Source organism: Ranitomeya variabilis, chromosome 6 (assembly GCF_051348905.1).
Source record: "Ranitomeya variabilis isolate aRanVar5 chromosome 6, aRanVar5.hap1, whole genome shotgun sequence".
Taxonomy (NCBI): domain Eukaryota; kingdom Metazoa; phylum Chordata; class Amphibia; order Anura; family Dendrobatidae; genus Ranitomeya; species Ranitomeya variabilis.
Genome location: NC_135237.1, coordinates 401,466,474 through 401,490,089, shown reverse-complemented (window position 1 = coordinate 401,490,089; position 23,616 = coordinate 401,466,474). Strand labels below are relative to the sequence as shown.

Below are 23,616 nucleotides of genomic sequence, written 5' to 3'. Positions count from 1 at the left end.
AACCACTGCTGAGCAGTAAGAACATAAAGGCTTGTTTCAGTTTTGCAGGGATACATCTTGATAATCCTCAACACTTTTCGGAGAATACTCTGTGGACTGACGAGACAAAAGTTGAACTTTTTGGAAGGTGTCTGTCCCATTACATCTGGCATAGCAGTAACAGCATTTCAGAAAAGGAATGTCATATCATCAGTAAAATATGGTGGTGGTAGTGTGATGGTCTGCGGCCATTTTGTTACTTCAGGACCTGGAAGACATTCCGTGGTAAATGGAACCATGAATTCTGCTGTCTACCAAAAAAACCTTAAGGAGAACATCCGGCCATCTGTTCGTAACCTCAAGCTGAAGTGTACTTGGGTTATGCAGCAGGACAATGATCCAAAACACCAGCTAATTCATCTCTTAATGGCTTAAGAAAACAAAATTAAGACTTTGGAGTGGCCTACTCAAAGTCCTGAACTTTATCCGTTTGAGATGCTGTGGCGTGACCTTAAAAAGCTGGCTCCTGCTTGGAAACCAACCAATGTAGCTGAATTACAACAATTCTGCAAATATGAGTGGGACAAATTCCTCCAGAGTGTTGTAAAGGACTCATTGCTAGTTATCGCAAACGCTTCATTGCACTTGTTGCTGCTAAGGGGGGCCAAACCAGTTATTAGGTTTAGGGGCCACCACTTTTTTCACTTGGCCCTGTAGGTTTGGATTTCTTTTTCACTTAATAAAGACCTTCTTTATAAACTGCATTTCATATTTACTTGTGTTATTTTTGTTTAATATTTACATTTGTTTTGTGATCTGAAACATTTAACACACATACACACACAAATATGTATACACATACATACACACAGACATATACATGCACATTATATGTACAGTACATACACAAATATACTATATATACAGCACAGACCAAAACTTTGGACACACCTTCTCATTTAAATTTTTTTCTATATTTTAAAAGGGAACCTGTCACCTGAATTTGGCGGGACCTTTTTTCGGTCTGATGGGCGGTGTTTTATTCCTTTCCCGCTGGCCGCACGCAAGCTGTAATATTGCCTTGAAGTTGATTCGCTTTCCTCCTTAGAACACGCATGCGCAAGGCAATCTTGCCTTGCGCACGCGCAGTATGCTTTGCCCAACTGCGGGAAAAGCCGAAAAGCATTAGTGTGCATGCGCCGGTGCACTATGTCCCGGAACACAGCAAAATACTTCCGGGACATAGTGCGCCGGCGCATGCGCACTAATGCTTTTCGGCTTTGCCTGCAGTTGGGCAAAGCATACTGCGTGTGCGCAAGGCAAGATTGCCTTGCGCAGGCGTGTTCTACGGAGGAAAGTGAATCAACTTCAAGGCAATATTGCAGCCAGCGTGCGGCTAGCGGGAAAGGAAAGGGTGAATAAAACATCCGAAAACACCGCCCATTGGACCGAAAAAAGGTCCCGCCAAATTCAGGTGACAGGTTCCCTTTAATGACTATGAAAATTGTACATTCACACTAAAGGCATCAAAACTATGAATTAACATATGTGGAATTATATACTTAACAAAAAAGTGTGAAACTACTGAAATTATGTCTTATATTCTAGGTTCTTCAAAGTAGCCACCTTTTGCTTTGATGACTGCTTTGCACACTCTTGGCATTCTCTTGATGAGCCTCAAGAGGTAGTCACCGGGAATGGTTTTCACTTCACAGGTGTGCCCTGTCAGGTTTAATAAGTGGGATTTCTTGCCTTATAAATGGGGTTGGGACCATCAGTTGTGTTGTGCAGAAGTCTGGTGGATACACAGCTGATAGTCCTACTGAATAGACTGTTAGAATTTGAATTATGGCAAGAAAAAAGCAGCTAAGTAAAGAAAAACGAGTGGCCATCATTACTTTAAGAAATAAAGGTCAGTCAGTCCGAAAAATTGGAAAAACTTTGAAAGTGTCCTCAAGTGCAGTGGAAAAAAACATTAAAGGGAACCTGTCACCACGTTTTTGGAAGATGGGATAAAAATAGCGTTAAATAGGGGCAGAGGTGGGCATTACATTAGTGTGTTTGTTATGCGTTTATTACCCACCTAAGTTGCCGAAATACCTTTGCAAAGTCTCCGTTTTCGCCTGTCAATCAGGCTGGTCTGGTCAAAAGGGCGTTGTCTTCCCCCAGATTTTGCGTAGTTTTCCGTTGGTGGCGTAGTGGTGTGCGCATGCCCAAGGTCCCGAATCCTCTGCCAGGGGATTTAAAAGAGCGCGCTGTTCGTTTTCATTGGTGATCGGTGGGCGCGGCCATCTTCCTTTGGCCGCGCGTGCGCAGAAGCGGCGCTCTGCTGGCCGCGGCTTCAGGAAAATGGCCGCCGCGATATCCATCTGCGCACGCGCGGCATCCCGCGGCCATTTTCCTGAAGCCGCGGCCAGCAGAGCGCCGCTTCTGCGCACGCGCGGCCAAAGGAAGATGGCCGCGCCCACCGATCACCAATGAAAACGAACAGCGCGCTCTTTTAAATCCCCTGGCAGAGGATTCAGGACTTTGGGCATGCGCACACCACTACGCCACCAACGGAAAACTACGCAAAATCTGGGGGAAGACAAGACGCCCTTTTGACCAGACCAGCCTGATTGACAGGCGAAAACGGAGACTTTGCAAAGGTATTTCGGCAACTTAGGTGGGTAATAAACGCATAACAAACACACTAATGTAATGCCCACCTCTGCCCCTATTTAACGCTATTTTTATCCCATCTTCCAAAAACGTGGTGACAGGTTCCCTTTAAGCGCTACAAAGAAACTGGCTCGCATGAGGACCGCCCCAGAAAAGGAAGACCAAGAGTCGCCTCTGCTTCTGAGGATAAGTTTATCCGAGTCACCAGCCTCAGAAATCGAAGGTCAACAGCAGCTCAGATAAGAGACCAGGTCAATGCCACACAGAGTTCTAGCAGCAGACATATCTCTACAACAACTGTTAAGAGGAGACTTTGTGCAGCAGGCCTTCATGGTAAAATAGCTGCTAGGAAACCACTGCTAAGGACAGGCAACAACCAGAAGAGACTTGTTTGGGCTAAAGAACACAAGGAATGGACATTAGACCAGTAGAAATCTGTGCTTTGGTCTGATGAGTCCAAATTTGAGATCTTTGGTTCCAACCACCATGTCTTTTTGCGACGCAGAAAAGGTGAACGGATGGACTCTACATGCCTGGTTCCCACCGTGAAGCATGGAGGAGGAGGTGTGATGGTGTGGGGGTGCTTTGCTGGTGACACTGTTGGGGATTTATTCAAAATTGAAGGCATACTGAACCAGCATGGCTACCACAGCATCTTGCAGCAGCATGCTATTCCATCCGGTTTGCGTTTAGTTGGACCATCATTTATTTTTCAACATGACAATGAACCCAAACACACCTCCAGGCTGTGTAAGGGCTATTTGACCAAGAAGGAGAGTGATGGGGTGCTACACCAGATGACCTGGCCTCCACAGTCACCAGACCTGAACCCAATTGAGATGGTTTGGGGTGAGCTGGTCCGCAGAGTTAAGGCAAAAAGGCCAACAAGTGCTAAGCATCTCTGGGAACTCCTTCAAGATTGTTGGAAGACCATTCCCGGTGACTACCTCTTGAAGCTCATCAAGAGAATGCCAAGAGTGTGCAAAGCAGTCATCAAAGCAAAAGGTGGCTACTTTGAAGAACCTAGAATATAAGACATAATTTCAGTTGTTTCACACTTGTTTGTTAAGTATATAATTCCACATGTGTTAATTCATAGTTTTGATGCCTTCAGTGTGAATGTACAATTTTCATAGTCATAAAAATACAGAAAAATCTTTAACTGAGAAGGTGTGTCCAAACTTTTGGTCTGTACTGTATATACTATATATACATACACTTCCGTTCCAAAGTTTACGGTCACTTAGAAGTTTCCTTATTTTTTAAAGAAAAGCACAGTTTTTTTCCAATGAAGCTAACATTAAATGATTCAGAAATACACTCTATACATTGTTAATGTGGTAAATGACTATTCTAGCTGCAAACGTCTGGTTTGTAATGCAATATCTTTATAGGTGTATAGAGGCCCATTTCCAACAACCATCACTCCAGTGTTCTCATGGTACTTTGTGTTTGCTAACTGTGTAAGAAGAGTAATGGATGGTTAGACCACCCTTGAAAACCCTTGTGCAGGTATGTTAGCACAGATGAAAACAGTTTGGCTGATTAGAGAACCTATAAACCTAACCTTCCTTTGAGTTAGTTGAGAATCTGGAGCATTACATTTGTTGGTTCCATTAAACGCTCAAAATGGCCAGAAAAAAAGAACTTTCATGTGAAACTCGACAGTCTATTCTTGTTCTTAGAAATGAAGGCTATTCCATGCGTGATTTTGCCAAGAAACTGAAGATTTCCTACAACGGTGTGTACCACTCCCTTCAGAGGAGAGCACAAATAGGCTCTAACCAGAGTAGAAAGAGAAGTGTGAGGCCCCGTTGCACAACTGAGCAACAAGACAAGTACATTAGAGTCTGTAGTTTGAGAAATCGATGCCTCACAGGTCCTCAACTGGCAGCTTCATTAAATAGTACACGCAAAATGCCAGTGTCAACGTCTAAAGTGAAGAGGTGACTCCGGGATGCTGGCCTCCAGGTCAGAGCGGCAAAGAAAAAGCCATATCTGAGACTGGCAAATAAAAGGAAAAGATTAATATAGGCAAAAGAACACAGAGATTGGACAGAGGGAGATTGGAAAAAAAAGTGTTATGGACAGACGAATCCAAGTTTGAGGTGTTTGGATCACACAGAACAACATTTGTGAGACGCAGAACAACTGAAAAGATGCTGGAAGAGTGTCTGACGCCATCTGTCAAGCATGGTGGAGGTAATGTGATGGTCTGGGGTTGCTTTGGTGCTGGTAAAGTGGGAGATTTGTACAAGGTAAAAGGGATATTGAATAAGGAAGGCTATCATTCCAATTTGCAACGCCATGCTATACCCTGTGGACAGCGCTTGATTGGAGCCAATTTCATCCTACAACAGGACAATGACGCACATCACACCACCAAATTATGCAAGAACTATTTAGGGAAGAAGCAGGCAGCTTGTATTCTATCTGTATTGGAGTGGCCAGCGCAGTCACCAGATCTCACCCCATTTAGCTGTTGTGGGAGCAGCTTGACCGTATGGTACACAAAAAGTGCCCATCAAGCCAAACCCACTTGTGGGAGGGGCTTCTGGAAGCATGGGGTGAAATTTCTCCAGATTACCTCAGCAAATTAACTGCTAGAATGCCAAAGGTCTGCAATGCTGTAATTGCTGCAAAGGGAGCATTCTTTGACGAAAGCAAAGTTTGAAGAAGAAAATTACTATTTCAAATATAAATCTTTTTTTCGAACCTTGTCAATGTCTGGACTAGATTTTCAATTCATTTGGCAACTCATTTGATTAATAAAAGTATGAGATTTCATGGAAAACACAAAATTGTCTGAGTGACCTTAAACTTTGGAACCATAGTGTATTGTGTATTATATAATACAGAGAGAGAGAGAGAGAGAGATAGTATTTGACACTCACTTTTTCTTCCGCCCGCTGTTCCTGGAGATGCATCATCAGGCTGGGAATTAGACACACTACTGCTGCTTGAAGATTTGTGCACTGACTCCTCCTGAATAAAGGGGAGATTATTATAGTATGAATGATAGGAACTTGTTAATTTATGAATATCTGAAATATACACACATACTTTACATCATTAGCTTATATAAACCTTTAGAGTATATTTCGTCCCATATTATCCTGTGGTCTCAGAAGCGAAGTCATTAGCATTTATCCTCGGTATTTCCTGGCACCAGCCTGTACCCATCATGCAGGAAGGCTGTGTGCATGCAGCGATGGCTGACTGAGTAAATAGAAATTAATAAACACTAATCTCCTTTTAGGTAATCTATAATCCTGTTGCACGTTTGAGACAAAAGCAAACTAAGCATGTATGGCAAGAACATCTTTCTGATTAAGATCAACCATCAAAGAACTGGTAATCTGCCAGCACAGACAAGACGCAGCATTACTTTCAAGAATAAGGGCGAATAGGGAATATTTAAAGAAAAGCTCTATCTTAGAGCCACTAAACAGTGTATCTGTGAGAGTCATAGAGATTCTAAATATTTATTTACAAACGGACGTCAATTAGTGATTTGGCTGGCGTTTGTGCGATGTCCTCGGGAGGTAATCCCTGATGGTACGTATAGCTCCAACAGATGCCACTGTAAAGGCACAAAGGTTCATGTGTTGCCCATAGGCTCCCTATTTATTCATGCGGCATACTTGTGTTTCGGTATAGAATAGTGCAGTCTGTATTCTATACAGCATAATAAAGGTATACTGACCTATGGCATATGACGGCATAGCAAATAATCCACTGCCTTTTTTAAGGTATTACGTTATAAAAGAAAATGAAGTGCATTTTTGATGCGTTTTTTCCATGCGGAATTGGGCCAAAAACGCTATGGAATCCTTATGCAAGCTTATTCAATGACAATCCTGAAGTGTTGTGAACATGATCAGTAAATTTGCTTAAGTATTTGCAGTACATTTTTTTCTGCAGCATGTCAATTCTTTTTGCGTTTCTGCAGCGTTTTTCACCCATTGACTTCAACTGAGTCAGTCAAATTAGCAGCAAAAATGCAGGTATAAAAATGTTTGCGGATTTGCTGAGTTTTTTGTTTTGCATTTTACTGGCTTCCTATGGTGCTTCCCATGCTGTCATCTGTGTGACAGCGTGGGAAATACTGGTGCAGTGGTTCTTATTGGAGGTAATGCTACCGCCGGTAAGGCTGTTGGTCAGAGAGCTGCGGGCTAACACTGTCAGATGTCAACGTGACCCCGAAAGCTGTCACTGTGACCCTCAGCGGTGGGCTGCATGGGCTGATGAGACTACTGACAGTGACAGCAGATGCTGCCGATGGGAGACGTGGTCTCATCTGCCGGCGCCTGTGCTCACAGTTGGAAAAAAAAAAAGTGTAAAATAATTACATACACATTAATTGTCATGCTCGCGCCCAGACTGGTTGGCGCGGGCGTGTGGGGGAATGTGGCCCCACTGTGCCACAAACCAAACCTCCCTGGAAGGGGCGTAACTAAGTAGCTTCCTAGGTGTTCGCTGGAGCCTCTGATGGTGAGGTCAGACTTGTGCAATAGGAAGCTACCAGGTACCACTCCAGGGTGGAGTCTGGTTGTGGCTGCTGATCCCACCGGGGAACGGAACATAGACAAGCAAGCGGGCACGGCTGGCACATAGGCAGGCAGACGGGTACAACAGGAACACTGTCAGGCAGGCGGGCACGGCTGGCTCTCTGGTAGGCAGGCGGGCACGGCTGGCTCTCTGGAAAGGCAGGCGGGCACGGCTGGCTCTCTGGCAGGACTGGTGGACAAGACTGGTATACTGGAAGAACCGGTAGGGACCGGTCTGCAGGCAGGTATGTAGAACGGGTAAGAACCTGTTCAGACACGAGGACCTAGGAATAAGTAGATAAAGACCGCAAGAGCGGATGCAGAGCGAAAGCACAGGAGCTAGAGCCAAGAACAGAAATGCAGGAGGCGGAGCCAAGAGCAGGAGGCGGAGCCAAGTGCAAAACCGCAGGAGGTGGAGCCAAGAGCTGGAGGCGGAGCCAAGTGCAGACAGGCAGGAGGCGGAGCCAAGAGCTGGCGGCGGAGCCAAGTGCAGGAGAAATAGAACCGCAAGGAGCGGAGCCAGGTAGAACCGCAAGGAGCGGAGCCAGGTAGAACCGCAAGGAGCGGAGCCAGGTAGAACCGCAAGGAGCGGAGCCAGGTAGAACCGCAAGGAGCGGAGCCAGGTAGAACCGCAAGGAGCGGAGCCAGGTAGAACCTCAAGGAGCGGAGCCAGGTAGAACCTCAAGGAGCGGAGCCAGGTAGAACCGCAAGGAGCGGAGCCAGGTAGAACCGCAAGGAGCGGAGCCAGGTAGAACCGCAAGGAGCGGAGCCAGGTAGAACCGCAAGGAGCGGAGCCAGGTAGAACCGCAAGGAGCGGAGCCAGGTAGAACCGCAAGGAGCGGAGCCAGGTAGAACCGCAAGGAGCGGAGCCAGGTAGAACCGCAAGGAGCGGAGCCAGGTAGAACCGCAAGGAGCGGAGCCAGGTAGAACCGCAAGGAGCGGAGCCAGGTAGAACCGCAAGGAGCGGAGCCAGGTAGAACCGCAAGGAGCGGAGCCAGGTAGAACCGCAAGGAGCGGAGAGGAGCTGCGGGAGGGGTCTCTGCAGCAAAGCTGAGCAGAGCCACAAAGAATGTGGAGAGAAGCTGCAGCAAGGGATAACTGCAACAGCAGAAGATAAGCTGAGTAGAAAGGAGCAGAAACGCAGAAGTGAGGAGCAGAGGTAAGGTCACAAAGGTTCAGAGCTGCAAGAGTGCGGAGTGTAAGCAGACTGAGAATACAAGGAAAGACAACAGGGAAGGAAGCCAAAGACTAGGAGACCGAGGTAAGACCAAGTACAGACAAGGCAATGGAACAAGACACAAGGACAAAGACACTGGGACCAGGATATTCTGCCTACTGGTGGGCAGACAACAAGACCAAGGAAATAACACAGAGAATCCTCCAGAGAGGGAGTAACTCAGAGCAAGGCCAGGCAAACTCAGAAGCAAGACACTAACTGAGCTAACACATTGCACAGGCCCAGAACACTGGGTGGAGCTGAACTATATACTGGAGGCCTCTTGACAATTGGTCAGGAACAGATTGGACAGATGCACCTGATTCCTATAAGAACCAGAGAGTTCAGGTGCCGCCCCTCTATACACAGAACCATGAAGCATGCAGAGAGCAGAGACACAGAACATGGAGCTGGCAAGAAACAGAAACCACATCATGACCTGGAGCAGTGGGTAAGATAGTGTGAGAAATGCGAGGCCATGCCGTGATGCCAGCAGAGTTGTTACATTAATATAAAAATAAAAACCTATTATACTCACCTAACACCAAATCACTGATGCTCTTGTCTCCTAGAAATAATGTAAAATAATAAACCAACATATACTCACCTGTCTGCCGTAGTCCAAGTAATCCAGAGTGTCCCACAGCATTCTCATGTGTAGAACAGTCACATCAGGAGATGTGACTGCTCTATCAGCCTCCGGCAATACACTGAGAGGAGGTAAATGGTCCCGCAGTGTATCACTGAGCTGCCGTGAGAGTTCACTAGAGTTCATCAGCTCCAGTGCTCTCACTTACGGCACCGCTGCGTGAGAACTTTCTCACGCATCAGTGGTGCCGTAAGGGAGATCACTGGAGCTGATAAACACCAGTGAACTCTCAGAGCAGCTCAGTGATACACTGTGGGAGCTATTACCTCCTGTCAGTGTATCGCTGGCTGTCTTTGAGAGCAGTCACATCAGTGACTGCTCTCAAAGTGATCAGGATCATTGTGGGACATTACATTTCTCTGTGGACAGGTGAGGAATATTGTGGTTTATTATTTTATTTTTGTTGCAGGAGACAGAGTGGATTAGGCGTGCAGTAAGCATGGTTTAATTAAGATTATTAAAGGAGTCTGTGTCATTATTTCAAATAAATTACTTTATTCTGGGTGTCTGTGTTTTTATACAATATCACTATGGGGTTAGTAATGGACAAATGTCTTATAGATGCTTCTCCATTACTAACATGTGGGCTTGATGTCACCTGAAAATACAAAGGTGACATCAACCCTACAAATATGAACCCTCACTTGCCACCACTACAGGGCAAGTGGGAAGAGTAAGGCAATGTGCCAGATTTGGCGCATCTTATAGATGCGCCTTTTCTGGGGGCGGCTGAGAGCTGATATTTTTAGTCTGGGAGGGGCCAATATCCATGGCCCCTTCCAAGGCTAATAATATCAGCACTCAGCTTTCCCTCTGCTGGTTATTAAAATAAAGCGGGAGCCCACTCAATTTTTTTTCTTTAAAATTAACAGTTGCTGTCTGTTTACAGTCTATGTACGTTCATTCTGTTAACGCTCCTACATAGGCTGGTGACGATGTGTGTGTGTGTTTGTGTGTGTGTTTACTTATTGGCTTAGTGATGAAGGTGTCAGGCTGACATCTTTTCATTACTAAAGGTACCTTCACACGAAACGACTTTAACGATATCCCTAGCGATCCGTGACGTTGCAGCGTCCTGGCTAGCGATATCGTTTAGTTTGACACGCAGCAGCGATCAGGATCCTGCTGTGATGTCGCTGGTCGCTGAATAAAGTTCAGAACTTTATTTGGTCGTCCGATCGCCGTGTATCGTTGTGTTTGACAGCAAAAGCAACGATACCAGCGATATTTTACACTGGTAACCAGGGTAAATATCGGGTTACTAAGCGCAGGGCCGCGCTTAGTAACCCGATGTTTACCCTGGTTACCAGTGTAAAATGTAAAAAAAACAAACAGTACATACTTACATTCGCATCCCCCGCCGTCTGCTTCCCACACTGACTGAGCGCCGCAAAGTGAAAGTGAAAGCACAGCACAGCGGTGACGTCACCGCTGTGCCCTGCTACTGCCGGCGCTCAGTCAGTCAGTCAATGCAGGAAGCGGACACCAGGGGACGCGAATGTAAGTATGTACTGTTTGTTTTTTTTACATTTTACGCTGGTAACCAGGGTAAACATCGGGTTACTAAGCACGGCCCTGCGCTTAGCAACCCGATGTTTACCCTGGTTACCCGGGGACCTCGGCATCGTTGGTCGCTGGAGAGCGGTCTGTGTGACAGCTCTCCAGCGATCAAACAGCGACGCTGCAGCGATCGGCATCGTTGTCGCTATCGCTGCAGCGTCGTTTCGTGTGAAGGTACCTTAAGCCTAGGGCTAGGTGTCAATGACAGCTGCTGATCCCAAGCCATAATCGCATTACTCTGATGCCACTGTATCAGCATGAAAAAGGCGGTGTTGAACCAAGAAATTTAATCACAAAGCTTTTTTAAAAATATCTATTTAGCTCAAAAAAACCTTCATTGCTGTACAAAAACACACGCAAAAAACGCATACAAAAAAGTGCGCTTTTTCCACAGTGTTTTTCCTGCCAAGAGATGCAACATGCGCACATAGCCTAAAGGGTTTCTAAAACCCCGCTCCTTATACATGTATGAACTGTAGCTAATGAGTCCCAAATACTGCGGATGGCAGAGAACACAGCCAGCTACACACAGATGGTGAGACTCAATACAAGGTCTGGGAGTGATGTGCAGCACTATTTATACAAATCGAGCCATTTCAGTCTGCTGCAGTAAGCTTGTAATGACTCGTGTGATGGCAGAACTGTACAGAAGCACAGGATCAGGGAGCGCTGAGTGCTGAAAGCAAAGCTTTTCCTGCACACGATCTTCCAGGTAGATCAGCATATTCAAAATGAAAAAGAAACAAACAAAAAAAAAAAAAGGGGGAATTAATCAAGACTTGTGTTTTTTACTTAAGTCTATAGGGCTGGAGGGCTGGAATAAGATGCACTGCATTCATGTGCGTCAAAATCCTAAAAATGTATACTATAATGTATGGCACTTTTGTGACCTTAATGACAGCAAATCTGAAATTATTTCGGCTGTTCTATGCCAGCTTTCGGGAGATAGGGCTTGATGAATTCCCACAATAGTCCAATAAATGTCAGCAGAAGTCAGTGAGGATTCCATCAAGACTCCCGACTATCACCCACGGCAGTTATATGCAAAGAAGAGGTGTCGCTGCTTCATACAGATACGTACACACGCTCAGTCTGCTGACATCCCAACCTCAGTCGGTTCTGTGTAAGGAGCAATCTCTGTACACAGCAGATGGAAGGGCAGATTTAAACAGTAAAAAACAAGAGTATAGTTCCTTGTACGAGTTATATGGTGTCCTAGGCATTTAAAAGGGTCCTTTCACCAGGCAAAATTGTCCATTTCTGCAATTATTATTCCTGCTGCTTCCCTGAGTAACCACCCATATGGTTCCAGAAATATGGGCCTTTTTGCTTAGTGCATATTTGTATGAATTTAACAAAGGAGCATGGCTCACAGTGTGTATTTGGAGGCGTGTCTTTGGGCTGCTCCGCCTTATTACCGTGTCAGCCACACCCACTCAGTAAAAACCTTAATAATTAGCACTAAATAAAGAGGCTCATATCTTTGGAACCATATGACAGATTACAAAAAAATGAATACTCAGGGGAACAGTAGGAATTAAAGAAGGTCACTTTCGACCTGGTGAAAGACCCCCTTTAAACCAGAGGTCTATTGTGGTGCCAAATAAAACTGAGTGGAAATACAGCCATATGAATGAGAAATTACTTTAAAACTCACACATTTTTGGCATAAAGATACCATGAAAACTCAGACATTTCAGGTGCTCCCCGATCGCTTTCCAACAATTGAAAAAAAAAAGCATTCAAGAAATGTATTTAAAGGATAGAATATATGTTTTTTTACCAGCCAACTAAGTGTCACAGAAACACATTAAGAGAGGCAGACCCTTAGGGCTCGCTCACATGAGCGTATAACTCGGACGAGTGCTATCCGATGTTTTATTGGATAGCACGGAGACCAATGCAGTTCTATGGGGCAGGGCAGATGAGAATTGTTTTTCCCCTGCCGATTCGGATATCATCCAATTATAGTCTGATTTACGTGGACAAAGACAATGGAGAAGATAGAGAAAGTCATAGTTACTCACCGTTAACGGTGTTTCTCGGAGCCCATGACAGCACTACGGAGAGAGGGGATCCGCCCTTCAGGGACAGGAAACCTACAGATAAAAGGGCGGTACCTCTCCCTCGCATCAGTTGGTTTACAGAGCATCAGAGGACCTCCAGGTTAGTTACAACAGAGAGAACATTATATTATAACATTTCTTAAAAGAGGAACCCCGTGCCTAAACCTATAGTATATACATCATATAAATTATATAAATTATATTTTAGAAAGGTGCTCACCGCACTCGTGATGGGAGGGAATAAGCAGGTGCTGTCATGGGCTACGAGAAACACCGTTAACGGTGAGTAACTATGACTTTCTCGGTCTCCCATGACAGCACTACGGAGAGAATTGCAGAGATTAAGCTTAGGGAGGGACCACCGCCTCAAGGACCCTTCGTCCGAAGGTTAAGTCAGATACAGAGGCTAGATTTAGTCTATAGTGCCTAAAAAAGGTTGATGGTGATGACCAGGTGGCCGCCTTACAGATTTGCTCTATTGATACCTCTGACCTCTCAGCCCATGAGGTAGCTACTGCGCTTGTGGAATGCGCTTTTATACCATCCGGGATTGTATTCCCCGAAGATGAATATGCCAAGGCTATTGCCTCCTTAATCCATCTGGCTAAAGTCCCCTTGGATGCCCGGAATCCTTTTCTGGGACCCTGAAAACAGACAAACAAAGAGCCTTCCTTCCTATACTCCCTGGTGGAATCTAGGTATTGGACTAGGCATCTTCAAACGTCTAGATTATGGAAGTTTAGTTCTTTCTCGTTTTTTGGGTTTGGACAGAAAGATGGCAGGGATACTTCTTGTGACCTATGAAATTTTGATGCCATTTTTGGCAAATAGGCTGGGTCGGGTCTAAGAGTGACTCTATCATCCAAGATTTTAGTGAAAGGTGGATTAGAGGAGAGGGCTTGAATGTCACTTATTCTGCTCGCAGATGTTAATGCTACTAAGAGAATAGTTTTGAGTGATAATGTTTTTATGGGAATCGTTTGTATAGGTTCAAATATGGAGGGCCCGTTAATGCTGAAAGGACTAAATTTAGGTCCCATGAGGGTATCTTTTGAATAACTAAGTGTTTTGATCTTGTAACCGCCTTGATAAATCTTATTATCCAAGGGTTAGCTGCAATGTTTTGGTTATATAGAGCTCCTAAAGCTGCTATTTGCACCTTAAGAGTACTGACTGCCAACCCCTGCTCCAGACCTTTTTGTAGGAACTCAAGGATTTTAGGGATTGAAGGCCCGTCCTGGATCTTTACCTTGGAGACAGATAGGAATTTCCTCCATGTTTTCCCATATATTTTAGTAGTGATGGGTTTTCTACTTTTTAACAGCGTAGCCACTAAGTTATCCGAGAAACCCCTTTCTCTTAATAGTCCCCGTTCAAAAACCAGGCTGTCAAATGGAGGTTCGACTCCTGTGGGTGGAAGATTGGTCCTTGATGTAGAAGGTCTGGCATATCCGGTAGAACCCACGGGTCTGATATCGATAGCATCCTTAGCCAGGAAAACCATGCCCTTTTTGGCCAGAATGGGGCAATAAGGATCATTTTTGTTTTGTCCTCTCTGACTTTCCGAATGACTGCCGGAATCAGAATGGTTGGCGGAAAAGCGTATGCCAGTTTGTGTGTCCATGGAATCAGAAAAGCATCCAGAGCCTGGGGATTCCCTTCTGGGCTTAGAGAACAAAATTTGCCTACTTTTTTGTTTTTGCAATTGGCGAACAGGTCTATTGTTGGTGTCCCCCACATTTTTGTGATCTGATTGTAGATGGATTGGTTTAGGGACCACTCGCCTTGTTTCAACTGAGTCCGGCTCAGGTAATCTGCCCTTTCGTTGTTTGAACCCTGGATGTGTAGTGCCGAGAGGGATAGTAAGTTTTCTTCCGCCAGTTTGATAATCTTGGCTGAAGAACTCATTAGTGAACGAGACCTTGTTCCCCCCTGGTGGTTTATATAGGCTACAGTCACTTTGTTGTCTGAAAGAATTCGGACATGGTGTCCCTGAATGTCGGCTAGGAAAAATAGAAGAGCATGATATACCGCCAAAAGTTCTTTTTGGTTTGAGGATGCTAATAGTTTTTGATCTGACCAATTTCCCTGGGCTACTTTGTCTCCCAGGTGGGCCCCCCACCCTCTGGGGCTCGCATCGGTTGTTATTATCCGAGAGATATTTGGTACCCAAGGGACTCCCTTTGACAGGTTTTGGTCTTTTCCCCACCAAAGAAGGGAATGAATAACTGATGAATCTAGGATGAGCCGGCTTTCCAATTTGTTTTTTAGTAACAATTGCCATTCCAGGATGTGCCACTGAAGCTCTCTTGTGTGAAATTGTGCGAAGGGTATCGCTGGTAGGCATGAGGACAGAGCCCAGAAGCGACATTGCTCTCCTTAGAGTCATTGAGGGATTGTGTAACGTTCGCGCTATCATGGACAATATGTTGTCTTTTTTGGGACCCGGAAGTCGGCATTCTTGGACCCGAGAGTCTAATGTTAGGTCCTAGGAACTCTTGTACTTGACAGGGTTCCAATTTCGATTTTTTTACATTTATAAGCCATCCCAAGTCCGTCAGGATGGTCATCACTTGGTCCCTCTTTTCCCTGCAACTTTGTGCTGAGTTGCTTGCGATAAGAAAGTCGTCCAGGTAAGGGATTATTAGTATATTTTGTTCCCTCACGTGGGCCATCATTTCCGCTATTATTTTCGTAAATATACGTGGAGCTATTGAAATCCCGAATGGAAGGGCTTTGTATTGAAAAAACCTGATTTGACCTTTTATGGAGACTGCCATCCTGAGGAATTTTTGGGATTGATCGTGGATGGGCACATGGTAGTATGCGTCGGTTAGGTCTATTACAACCATGTAGCAGTTCGGAAAAAGAATCTTTATAGTGGACCTTATTGTCTCCATTTTGAATTTGTAATTTACGACGTATTTGTTTAAGTTTTTTAACCCCTTCCCGACCCATGACGCCACATAGGCGTCATGAAAACCCGTGCCAATCCGACCCATGACGCCTATGTGGCGTCATGGAATGATCGCGTCCCTGCAGATCGGGTGAAGGGGTTAACTCCTATTTTACCCGATCTGCAGGGAGAGGGGGAGTGGTACTTCAGCCCAGGGGGGGTGGCTTCACCCCCCCGTGGCTACGATCGCTCTGATTGGCTGTTGAAAGTGAAACTGCCAATCAGAGCGATTTGTAATATTTCACCTAAAAAACTGGTGAAATATTACAATCCAGCCATGGCCGATGCTGCAATATCATCGGCCATGGCTGGAAACACTAATGTGACCCCCCCCCACCCCACCGATCGCCCCCCCAGTGCTCCGTTATAGGGTCCGGTCCCCTCCGTCTGCCTGCCGGCTCCCCCGTCCTGCTGTCCGCTCCCCCGTCCTCCTGCCCGCTCCCCCCCTGCTCCTATGTCACCCCCCCGTGCTCCGACGCCCCCCCCGTGCCCCGATCTCCCCCCCCTTATACTTACCGAGGCTCCCGGTCCCCGTCCGCCTCCATCATGGGCGCCGCCATCTTCCAAAATGGCGGGCGCATGCTCAGTGCGCCCGCCGGCCGGCAGATTCATTAGAGGTACATTTTGATCGCTGTGGTAGGTTCTATCACAGCGATCAAAATAAAAAAATAATAAATAAACCCCCCCCTTTATCACCCCCATAGGTAGGGACAATAATAAAATAAAGAAAATATTTTTTTTTCTTTTTCCACTAGGGTTAGGGTTAGAACTAGGGTTAGAACTAGGGGTAGGGTTAGGGGTAGGGTTAGGGTTACGGGTAGGGTTAGGGTTAGGGGTAGGGTTATGGCATGTGCACACAGAGCGGATCGGCCGCGGATAATAAAATAATTATAATAATTATCGGCCGCGGATCCGCAGCGGATCGGCCGCGGATCCGCAGCGGATCGGCAGCGGATCGGCAGCGGATCGGCAGCGGATCCGCAGCGGATCGGCAGCGGATCCGCAGCGGATCGGCCGCGGATCCGCAGCGGATCCGCAGCGGATTGGCCGCGGATCCGCAGCGGATTGGCAGCGGATTGGCCGCGGATGCGCAGCGGATTGGCCGCTGCGAATTCGAAGCAGTTTTCCATCAGGTTTACAGTACCATGTACACCTAAGGAAAACCAAATCCGCTGTGCCCATGGTGCGGAAAATTCCGTGCAGAAACGCTGCGTTGTATTTTCCGCAGCATGTCAATTCTTTGTGCGGATTCCGCAGCGTTTTACACCTGTTCCTCAATAGGAATCCGCAGGTGAAATCTGCACAAAAAAACACTGGAAATCTGCTGTAAATCCGCAGGTAAAACGCAGTGCCTTTTACCTGCAGATTTTTCAAAAATCATGAGGAAAAATCTCACACGAATCCGCAACGTGGGCACATAGCCTTAGGGTTAGGGTTGGAATTAGAGTTAGGGTTGGAATTAGGGCTAGGGTTTGAAATAGGGTTAAGATTAGGCTTGTGGTTAGGGTTACGGATAGGGTTAGGGGTGTGTTGGGGTTACAGTTGTGGTTAGGGTTGGGATTAGGGTTACGGTTGGGATTAGGGTTAGGATTAGGGTTGGAATTAGGGTTACGGGTGTGTTGCGGTTAGGGTTGTGGTTAGGGGTGTGTTGGGGTTAAGGTTGTGATTAGGGTTATGGCTACAGTTGGGATTAGGATTAGGGGTGTGTTGGGGTTAGTGTTGAAGTTAGAATTGAGGGGTTTCCACTGTTTAGGCACATCAGGGGTCTCCAAACGCAACATGGCGCCACCATTGATTCCAGCCAATCTTGCGTTCAAAAAGTCAAATGGTGCTCCCGCCCTTCCAAGCCCCGACGTGCGCCCAAACAGTGGTTTACCCCCACATTTGGGGTACCAGCGTACTCAGGACAAACTGGGCAACAACTGCTGGGGTCTAATTTCTCCTGTTACCCTTGCAAAAATAAAAAATTACTTGCTAAAACATAATTTTTGAGGAAAGAACAATTATTTTTTATTTTCACGGCTCTGCGTTATAAACTTCTGTGAAGCACTTGGGGGTTGAAAGTGCTCACCACACATCTAGATAAGTTCCTTCGGGGGTCTAGTTTCCAAAATGGGGTCACTTGTGGGGTGTTTCTACTGTTTAGGTACATCAGGGGCTCTGCAAATGCAATGTGACGCCCGCAGACCATTCCATCAAAGTCTGCATTTCAAATGTCACTACTTCCCTTCCGAGCCCTGACGTGTGCCCAAACAGTGGTTTACCCCCACATATGGGGTATCAGCGTACTCACAACAAACTGGGCAACAAATATTGGGGTCCAAATTCTCCTGTTACCCTTGTGAAAATAAAAAATTGCTTGCTAAAACATCTTTTTTGAGGAAAGAAAAATGATTTTTTATTTTCACGGCTCTGCGTTGTAAACTTCTGTGAAGCACTTGGGGGTTGAACGTGCTCACCACACACTACTTCCCTTCCGAACCCCGACGTGTGCCAAAACAGTGGTTTACCCCCACATATGGGGTATCAGCGTACTCAGGAGAAACTGGACAACAACTTTTGGGGTCCAATTTCTCCTGTTACTCTTGCAAAAATAAAAAAATTCTGGGCTAAAAAAATATTTTTGAGGAAAGGAAACACATTTTTTATTTTCACGGCTCTGCGTTATAAACTTCTGTGAAGCACTTGGGGGTTCAAAGTGCTCACTACACATCTAGATAAGTTCCCTTGGGGGTCTAGTTTCCAAAATGGAGTCAATTGTGGGGAGTTCCTACTGTTTAGGCACATCAGGGGCTCTGCAAACGCAACCTGACGCCCGCAGAGCATTCCATCAAAGTCTGCATTTCAAAACGTCACTACTTCCCTTCCGAACCCTGACGTGTGCCAAAACAGTGGTTTACCCCCACATATGGGGTATCAGCGTACTCAGGAGAAACTGGACAACAACTTTTGGGGTCCAATTTCTCCTGTTACCCTTGGGAAAATAAAAAATTGTGGGCTAAAAAATCATTTTTGAGAAAAGAAAAATTATTTTTTATTTTCATGGCTCTGCGTTATAAACTTCTGTGAAGCACTTGGGGGTTCAAAGTGCTCACCACACATCTAGATTAGTTCCTTGGGAGGTCTAGTTTCCAAAATGGGGTCACTTGTGCGGGAGCTCCAATGTTTAGGCACACAGGGGCTCTCCAAACGCGACATGGTGTCCGCTAATGATTGGAGCTAATTTTCCATTCAAAAAGCCAAATGGCGTGCCTTCCCTTCCGAGCCCTGCCGTGCGCCCAAACAGTGGTTTACCCCCACATATGGGGTATCATCGTACTCAGAACAAACTGGACAAAAACATTTGGGGTCCAATTTCTCCTATTACCCTTGGGAAAATAAAAAATTCTGGGCTAAAAATCATTTTTGAGGAAAGAAAAATTATTTTTTTATTTTCACGGCTCTGCGTTATAAACTTCTGTGAAGCACCTGGGGGTTATAAGTGCTCACTATGCATCTAGATAAGTTTCTTGGGGGGTCTAGTTTCCAAAATGGGGTCACTTGTAGGGGAGCTCCAATGTTTAGGCACACAGGGGCTCTCCAAATGCGACATGGTGTCCGCTAACGATTGGAGCTAATTTTCCATTCAAAAAGTCAAATGGCACGCCTCCCCTTCCGAGCCTTGCCGTGCACCCAAACAGTGGTTTACCCCCACATATGAGGTATCGGCATACTCAGGAGAAATTGCCCAACAAATTTTAGGATCCATTTTATCCTGTTGCCCATGTGAAAATGAAAGAATTGAGGCTAAAAGAAATTTTGTGTGAAAAAAAAGTACTTTTTCATTTTTGCGGATCAATTTGTGAAGCACCTGGGGGTTTAAAGTGCTCACTATGCCTCTGGATGAGTTCCTTGGGGGGTCTAGTTTCCAAAATGGGGTCACTTGTGGAGGAGCTCCAATGTTTAGGCACACAGGAGCTTTCCAAATGCGACATGGTGTCCGCTAACGATGGAGATAATTTTCCATTCAAAAAGTCAAATGGCGCTCCTTCCCTTCCGAGCCTTACCATGTGCCCAAACAGTGGTTTACCCCCACATGTGAGGTATTGGTGTACTCAGGAGAAATTGCCCAACAAAATTTAGGATCCATTTTATCCTGTTGCCCATGTGAAAATGAAAAAATTGAGGCTAAAATAATTTTTTTGTGAAAAAAAAGTACTTTTTCATTTTTACGGATCAATTTGTGAAGCACCTGGGGGTTTAAAGTGCTCACTATGCTTCTAGATAAGTTCCTTGGGGGGTCTAGTTTCCAAAATGTGGTCACTTGTGGGGGAGCTCCAATGTTTAGGCACACGGGGGCTCTCCAAACGCGACATGGTGTCCGCTAAAGATTGGAGCCAATTTTTCATTAAAAAAGTCAAATGGCGCTCCTTCCCTTCCGAGCCCTGCCGTGCGCCCAAACAGTGGTTTACCCCCACATATGAGGTATCAGCGTACTCAGGACAAATTGGACAACAACGTCCCTGGTCCAGTTTCTCCTTTTACCCTTGGGAAAATAAAAAAATTGTTGCTAAAAGATCATTTTTGTGACTAAAAAGTTAAATGTTCATTTTTTACTTCCATGTTGCTTCTGCTGCTGTGAAACACCTGAAGGGTTAATAAACTTCTTGAATGTGGTTTTGAGCACCTTGAGGGGTGCAGTTTTTAGAATGGTGTCACTTTTGGGTATTTTCAGCCATATAGAACCCTCAAAATGACTTCAAATGTGAGGTGGTCCCTAAAAAAAATGGTTTTGTAAATTTTGTTGTAAAAATGAGAAATCACTGGTCAAATTTTAACCCTTATAACTTCCTAGCAAAAAAAAAAATTGTTTCCAAAATTGTGCTGATGTAAAGTAGACATGTGGGAAACGTTATTTATTAACTATTTTGTGTCACATAACTCTCTGGTTTAACAGAATAAAAATTCAAAATGTGAAAATTGCGAAATTTTCAAATTTTTTGCCACATTTCCGTTTTTTTCACAAATAAACTCAAAAATTATCGACCTAAATTTACCACTAACATGAAGCCCAATATGTCACGAAAAAACAATCTCAGAATCGCTAGGATCCGTTGAAGCGTTCCTGAGTTATTACCTCATAAAGGGACACTGGTCAGAATTGCAAAAAACGGCAAGGTCATTAAGGCCAAAATAGGCTGGGTCATGAAGGGGTTAAATTTATGATCGTCCGAAAGGACCCGTCGGGCTTGGGTACTAAAAATAGAGGGGAGAAAAAACCTTCTCCTATTTCCTGAGGAGATATTTCCCGGATCACCGATTTTTGCAGAAGGGAAATAATTTCTTCCTCCAATGCAGCTTGTTCTGCTGCTGAGGATCTTGTTTTTGTTATTACATAATTCCGGGGAGGGAAAGAGACAAAATTTATTTTTAGACCGTACCGTATTGTATTTAAGATCCAGATGTTGTTGGAAATTTTCTTCCAGGCGGGAAGGAATGATGTTAGCCTTCCTCCCACCGGAGGATAAATGTCATTTGGAGAGCTTTTTATCACGGGAGGTGTTGCCAAAGAGGTAACCCCTATCCCTTCTCCTTCCTTCTTCCCACTTATTCTGCTCTCTGGGGTGTCTACGGCGAAAAAATCTACGGCTCCGAAAGGACTGTTTAAAAGGAGTCGGACCCAGATTTGGAAACCCCTTTTTCTTATCTCCCGCCTTCTGGAGGATGTCATCCAGGGTTTCTCCGAATAAAAAATTTCCCTCACATGGGATAGAACATAATTTTAACTTTGTTTGTAGATCTCCCGGCCAGCTCTTTAGCCACAAGGTTCTTCTGGCAGCGTTGGAAAGAGCAGCGGCCTTAGATGTTAGGCGTACAGAGTCCGCCAGGAACGCTGCTGCTGCCCTCATTGCAGGGAACGAATCCAGCAATTTATTCCTGGGTAACCCGTCTTTAATTTGGCTTTCCAGCTAATCGATCCACACCATTAGGGATCTGGAAGTGCAAGTAGCTGCCACTGCAGGTCTCAGACTACCCCCAGCCGATTCCCATGCTCCCTTAAGAAAAGTGTCCGCTTTTTTATCTAACGGGTCTTTGAGGGTACCCATGTCCTCGAACGGCAGCGCGAATTTTTTCGAGGCTTTGGCTACTGCAACATCTAGTTTTGGTGCCTTATCCCAGAAAGAGGAAGCCTCATCCTCGAAGGGATATTTTCTTTTAAGGGAGGGTACCGAGGAATTTCTTCTATCCGGTTTCTCCCATTCTTTTTTAATTAATGTCTGGACATTAGGATTTAGGGGAAAAGTTCTTCTCTTTTTTTGTCCCAGACCTCCAAACATTACATCTTGGGCCGTTTTGTCAGGTTTGGGTTCCTCCACCCCCATAGTAGCCCTAACTGCTCTCACTAAAGAATCTACTTCTTCTAGTGGGAAACAATGTCGGCCCGACTCTTCCTCAGAAGAGGATAGGGGGGAATTTGAATCGTCCGAATCAGCATTTTCAGATGATGATCGGGCCGAGTGGGAATGTACCGACTCCTTCACCTTCTTCACCTCTTTTTTGGAGGATAGAAGGGCATTCTGAACCTCAGTCCTGATTACATTTTTAAGTTCAGAAGCGAAGTCGGGGGTCTCCTCACATAGTAAGTGCTGGATGCATGACTTGCAAAGCTTTTTCTCCCAGGTTACTGGTAAAGCTTTGTTGCAGGTAGGGCAGACCCTATTGTTCCTTTTCTCCAGGCTCTTCTTACCCTAGTAAGGGAGAAGAGGGAGCCCCATTATAAAATATGTACATTCACGAAGATCACTCACCACTCGGATGTGGAAGCAGGTACCGGTTCTGGAGGGGGACTCAGGCCTGGTAAGGAAGGTCCTTCAGAAGGAGTATCAGTCTTCGCAGCGGATCTGCTGCGCCGTGTGGAACGGCTGCTAGATCCACTCCTGGTGCTCTTTGTGTGGCGCTGCTGTCCTGGCTGCAGCTCCTGTGGATCGCTGTCCTCCATGGTTACAGGGAGAAAGTGCGACACCCATGTGCGCACAATCTCCCTTTTTTGTAACCGGCGCCAATCCCCCGGCGTCTGCCTCACTTCCGGTTCCTCCCAGGGAGAAGATATTACCGCGCATGCGCGCGGCGATGACCCGGAAGTCCTGCCGCATTTCCGGAGCGGCGGCCATCTTTGTACACCCAGAGTGTGCGCTTGTCAGCACAAGAGCTCCGGTGATCCAGCGCCCCTTCCTCATTAGATTCGGCGGCGTTCTCCCCTCGCTCACCCTGAAGGACCCCTCGGTCCCAGCGGTGGCGGCTTCGGGAGCCGGACAAGCCGCGGCAGGAGCCTCCTCGCTGCCGGAACTCGACCGCCCGGTCCCGGTCCATCGGTCTTCATACAGGTACCGTCTGAAGAGAGGTTCCCTTGTCAGGGACAGGAAACCAACTGATGCGAGGGAGAGGTACCGCCCTTTTATCTGTAGGTTTCCTGTCCCTGAAGGGCGGATCCCCTCTCTCCGTAGTGCTGTCATGGGAGACCGAGAAATTAAGTTCTCCCTCTTCTCCGCACCAGTGATATGATTTTCTCATGTGAGAAAATCTGATCACTGTGAACTGACACTCGGCTCAGACTCTGATCACAGATTGAGCCCAGAGTCATTACCATAATCGATCGGATTCTCTTGGAAGAGAGAATCATCGCCCGTGGGAGCGAGCCCTTACTTGCATACTGACTGAAAGGGCTGTGTGGTGCAGACAACTCCTCCTCCATTGTCCCAAGACATAATGAAGACATGGAGTTGGAGGTTGCAGAGATGTGCCAATACACACAGTGCACCCTCCACAAGGGTTTCTAGCATAGAAAATAATGGATTCTTTGCCGCTCTAGTAGCAGTGGGTAAGTTCACTCGAATTCAAGGGATCCACAACCTCAGTAACTAAAACTGTATGTTTGGGGCTTTTTTTAAAAAAAAATCACAACATGGTCTGACCACGTAAGTTGTTTTTTCAGAGTGTGT

The 23,616-nt window shown here is 45.8% G+C and overlaps 1 protein-coding gene across 6 annotated transcripts in view; it reads right to left on the bottom strand.

Moving 5' to 3' along the window:
- Nucleotides 1-23,616, bottom strand: part of SPIRE1 (spire type actin nucleation factor 1) — a 230,589-nt gene that overhangs the window by 18,011 nt on the left and 188,962 nt on the right. For all 6 annotated transcript variants that reach the window (XM_077270155.1, XM_077270158.1, XM_077270157.1 and 3 more), the window contains one exon: nt 5,535-5,625. In XM_077270155.1, the coding sequence (XP_077126270.1) occupies nt 5,535-5,625 (91 nt within the window). The remainder of the gene's footprint in view (nt 1-5,534; nt 5,626-23,616) is intronic.